A 3665-nucleotide genomic window follows, 5' to 3' on the forward strand; every position below is an offset into this window, starting at 1 on the left:
AAACACCCAAATACCCAACTAAGAAAATCATTATTACCAACCAAAAAGAAAAAGAAAAACACCCAAATAACAAATTAAGAGAATCTTGATCTTCTCCTAAGGTGTTAGCATCTTCAAGGATAACCTGCTCCGATACCAATTGATATTTTATACTTCAATGTCACGCAAGGGGGAGGGGTGATTTGTGTGGTGTCCAATTTTCGCGTGCACTGATTCTAGAAGGACCTGGTTCTTCTAAGTGTTCCTTATATTATTGTTGCTGAAATACTAAATACGGAAAGTAAAGAACACAAGTATTTTTACGTGGAAAATACCCGACTCAAAAGGTAAAAACATTACGACCTACTACTTAGTAGGATTTTCCCCAACACTTCACTAAATCAGTGAGCCAAAATAGCATTTACAAAACTCTTTGTAAACCTAAGGATTAACTCTAATCCCGTTGTGGCAACCAGCCTCTAACTGTTGCGACAACTTCAAGTTAACTCTAACTTGAATACTCAGAGTACCTAATACAATTGCTTCTAGATAAAGCTGAAAGGTACAACTTGAAAACACCTACTACAATTGAACTAGAATAAGAGACAGACGCTTGGAACTGTTTCTTCTATTTGGTTCATGTAGCTTCAGGTTCGCACACTTGAATCACACGAGAATTGCTTGCAAAATGCCTTACTATTTTGCTCTCAACTCATATTTAACTTCAGCGTTTGTGCGTACCTGTAGAATGAGAACATCCTGCAATATATAGAGTTAGTAGAATGGAAAATAACTAGAGTTCTAATGCTACTCTCCCTTGGTGGAAGAGTTCTAGTTATCTTCATGCACAAGTTATCAAAACAAAACTTCACTTGGGCCAACAAAATCCAACTAGATATCAAGTTATCAACAGAAAAAGATCAGCCACGACTCTCCCTTTTGAATAATGAATTCTTCCTAATTATACTATAACGTCGATAAATTAATCTTCTTTTGCAGTATCAACTGTTTTCTACTCAATGAAATTGATTTATTCAGATCTATTTTTTGAATAGTATGAAAAGTAATAATGAAGTAATTATATGATCAGAGTTAACTTATTTGTTTGATGAAAAAAATCTTAAGACAAATTTTGAAATCGAATCAAACTTAAATATCCCACAACGATATATATTTCACTAGGCCAAATTTGTAAGTAATTTCTCATTGTTAGCAACTGAAAGTAGTGTTTGATATTGACTCATTAATTCAAAAAAAAAAGATATTGAATCATTCACCCCTCATAAGACACCCTACTGTTCGAATTCGAAAGCGCTATTAGCTTCACCCGCCATTGACAGAAGTTTGTAATAAAAACATAAGCTTTAACTATTTATTTGCAAACAACAATCACTCTTTTATTTATTTTCTTTTCTACCTCTTTATGAAGAAGAAAGAGTACACATAGGGTGTAACATATATCATCATGTTCTAAACACCCAAATACCCAACGAAGAAAATCATTATTTCCAACCAAAAACAAAAAGAAAAACACCCAAATAACAAACTAAGAGAATCTTAAAACTCATTAACTAAACGGTACACCCGAATCTGGAAAGCATGTCTTTGACAACAATGTCTGTCATATGACGATGAGCTTCATCTGTCAAATGAATACCATCCCAATGCACGTATTGAGCCGGGTTAGAACAAGCTCTTACACTAGCTGATCCACACACAGTCCTGAAATTAAAGTTGTATCGTCCTCCAGTTCCGCAGCACGCACTTAACAACGTATTCTGATTAAATCCAAACGAAGAAGCACTACGAAGAAGAGTCAAAAGCGCTCCGTAATAATCTCCATAGACAATCCTAACATTCGGAAATTCACGTTGTAGAGATGCCAAACCTCTGGTCAGGTATCTATTATGGTACGAAGCAAAATCATTATAATTTCTCAAGCAACCCAATTGGTCGTAACCATTTGCATTAGAATCAGGAAAAGATGTCAAATACAAAGGAAGACACCCCAGTGGATAAATTCCTGGAACCAAAATACGAGTTGCCCCAAGCTGAATCACATCTTTGATGCTTTTCATAATACCGGCAACAACAAAAGGAACGTAAGTACGGACCTCAGGTAATTGCTTCTTTTGGAAAAACCCATTGTAATAATCATTGCCACCCCATTCTCCCATTACTATAAGAGACGAACTCCTAAGAGTTTGTGCACAATTAGAACCGCATGTGGATTGTAGATGAGATTTAAACCAACCTAATTGAGCAGCCAACGGCGTGTTCCATGTGGGCAGCCGAATACCCCGAGCTGCCCAGAAAGAGGAATTCAGCGCCGTGGCACCAGCCACGGCGAAGTTAACGCCTTGGCTAAAAGAAGCACCTCTGTCCAAGTAAGCATTAAGGAAGGAAAGTTTGAAAGCAGAGGAAATGTAATCGATAATAATACGGCCGTTTGAGAAACGGCCGGTAGGTCTTCTAAAGAAGGTTTCACCGTACGGAGCTTGGTTGGCTCGGAATATAATGGAAGCGCCGGGTGTACGGATGACATTTCCGGCATCAGCGAGTGAGTCACCGAGTTGGTAAACTGATCTGATGTTACATTTTGTTTGGGCAGCTGAGGGAGAAGAGAAATATGCGAAAGTTATCACTAAAAGAAAGAAAGATTCTTTGTGTAGACACAGAGAAGCCATTCTGAAGAATGTTTTCTGCTTGTAATTAACTTCAAGTGTTTTCTGCTTGTAAACTGCAAGTGGTAGTGCTAATTTATATACTCCAAAAAGGAACAGAAGTCTCAGAACAACAGGAATATAATGTCTCTTTTGTCACTTTGTTGTTTTTTGAATCTTGTTTTATTTTCAACAATTTTTACCATGTGGAAATAAAGTACGTAAAGTTTAATCACTATTATAACATGTTTGTGGTCAGAGTATATCACATTAATATATGTCAAAAATTATACAATATAATTTCTATTAATTAATTGTATTTACTTTGAAAAATGCTACTATTATTTTTCCAAGATTAATATATGAGGTGATACGTAGATGGAAGTACCTGGATCTGCACACGAAGTGCAGAGTGTAGTGTGAGTACAACCGATCTCTTGTACTCAATAAATAACAACACTAATTTTGGGCTAAAAGTAGTGACGAGCTCAGAAACAATACTCAGATAGCGATATCAATAACGAGAAACAATTCAAAATATAAAGGAAAATAGTAGAAACAGGTAGCTCAATGATATTATGTTCAGCTTGTTCACATTTCAGAAATTTAGGCATGCTTCCCATTTATAGCAGTTTAATCCCAATACGGATAATTTTTTTTTTCGTCTAGCATAAGGAAAAGTATATCTCTATGCCTACATGTCAAATACACATATTAAATCAACAATATCACAGTGTATCCATCAGGAATAATCACACTTAGCACTGTACGGGTGCCTTACATAACTGCCCATCATCAAGCACGTATATAAAACAATATGCTTGCACCCACTCCTAGTATGTCAGACTCCCGAAAACCAAATTATGCCCAAGCGCTAATCATAATCATATAGCCCAATAATGAGGCTTGGTGCACGCGTCGCCCAAATCAATAACACTTAGCCCAATATGAGCATGGCATACGCGTCACCTCAAAATAATTATCAAACCGGCTCTATGACCCCAAATCAGTCATTAACTACGC

The 3665-nt window shown here is 36.5% G+C and overlaps 1 protein-coding gene across 1 annotated transcript; it reads right to left on the bottom strand.

The window, feature by feature from the left end:
• Positions 1-1350: 1350 nt before the first annotated feature.
• LOC107776589 (GDSL esterase/lipase At5g03980-like) lies at positions 1351-2777 on the bottom strand. Its single transcript, XM_075226798.1, has one exon. The coding sequence runs from the start codon at positions 2664-2666 to the stop codon at positions 1551-1553; it is 1116 nt and encodes a 371-aa protein (XP_075082899.1). The 5' UTR covers positions 2667-2777; the 3' UTR covers positions 1351-1550.
• Positions 2778-3665: the final 888 nt, after the last annotated feature.

The sequence above is a fragment of the Nicotiana tabacum genome, chromosome 12, assembly GCF_000715075.1.
Source record: "Nicotiana tabacum cultivar K326 chromosome 12, ASM71507v2, whole genome shotgun sequence".
NCBI classification, from domain to species: Eukaryota; Viridiplantae; Streptophyta; class Magnoliopsida; order Solanales; family Solanaceae; genus Nicotiana; species Nicotiana tabacum.

Coding starts and splice junctions, on each gene's coding strand:
- LOC107776589 (XM_075226798.1), bottom strand. CDS start 2,666: ATGGCTTCTCTGTGTCTACACAAAGAATCTTTCTTTCTTTTAGTGATA.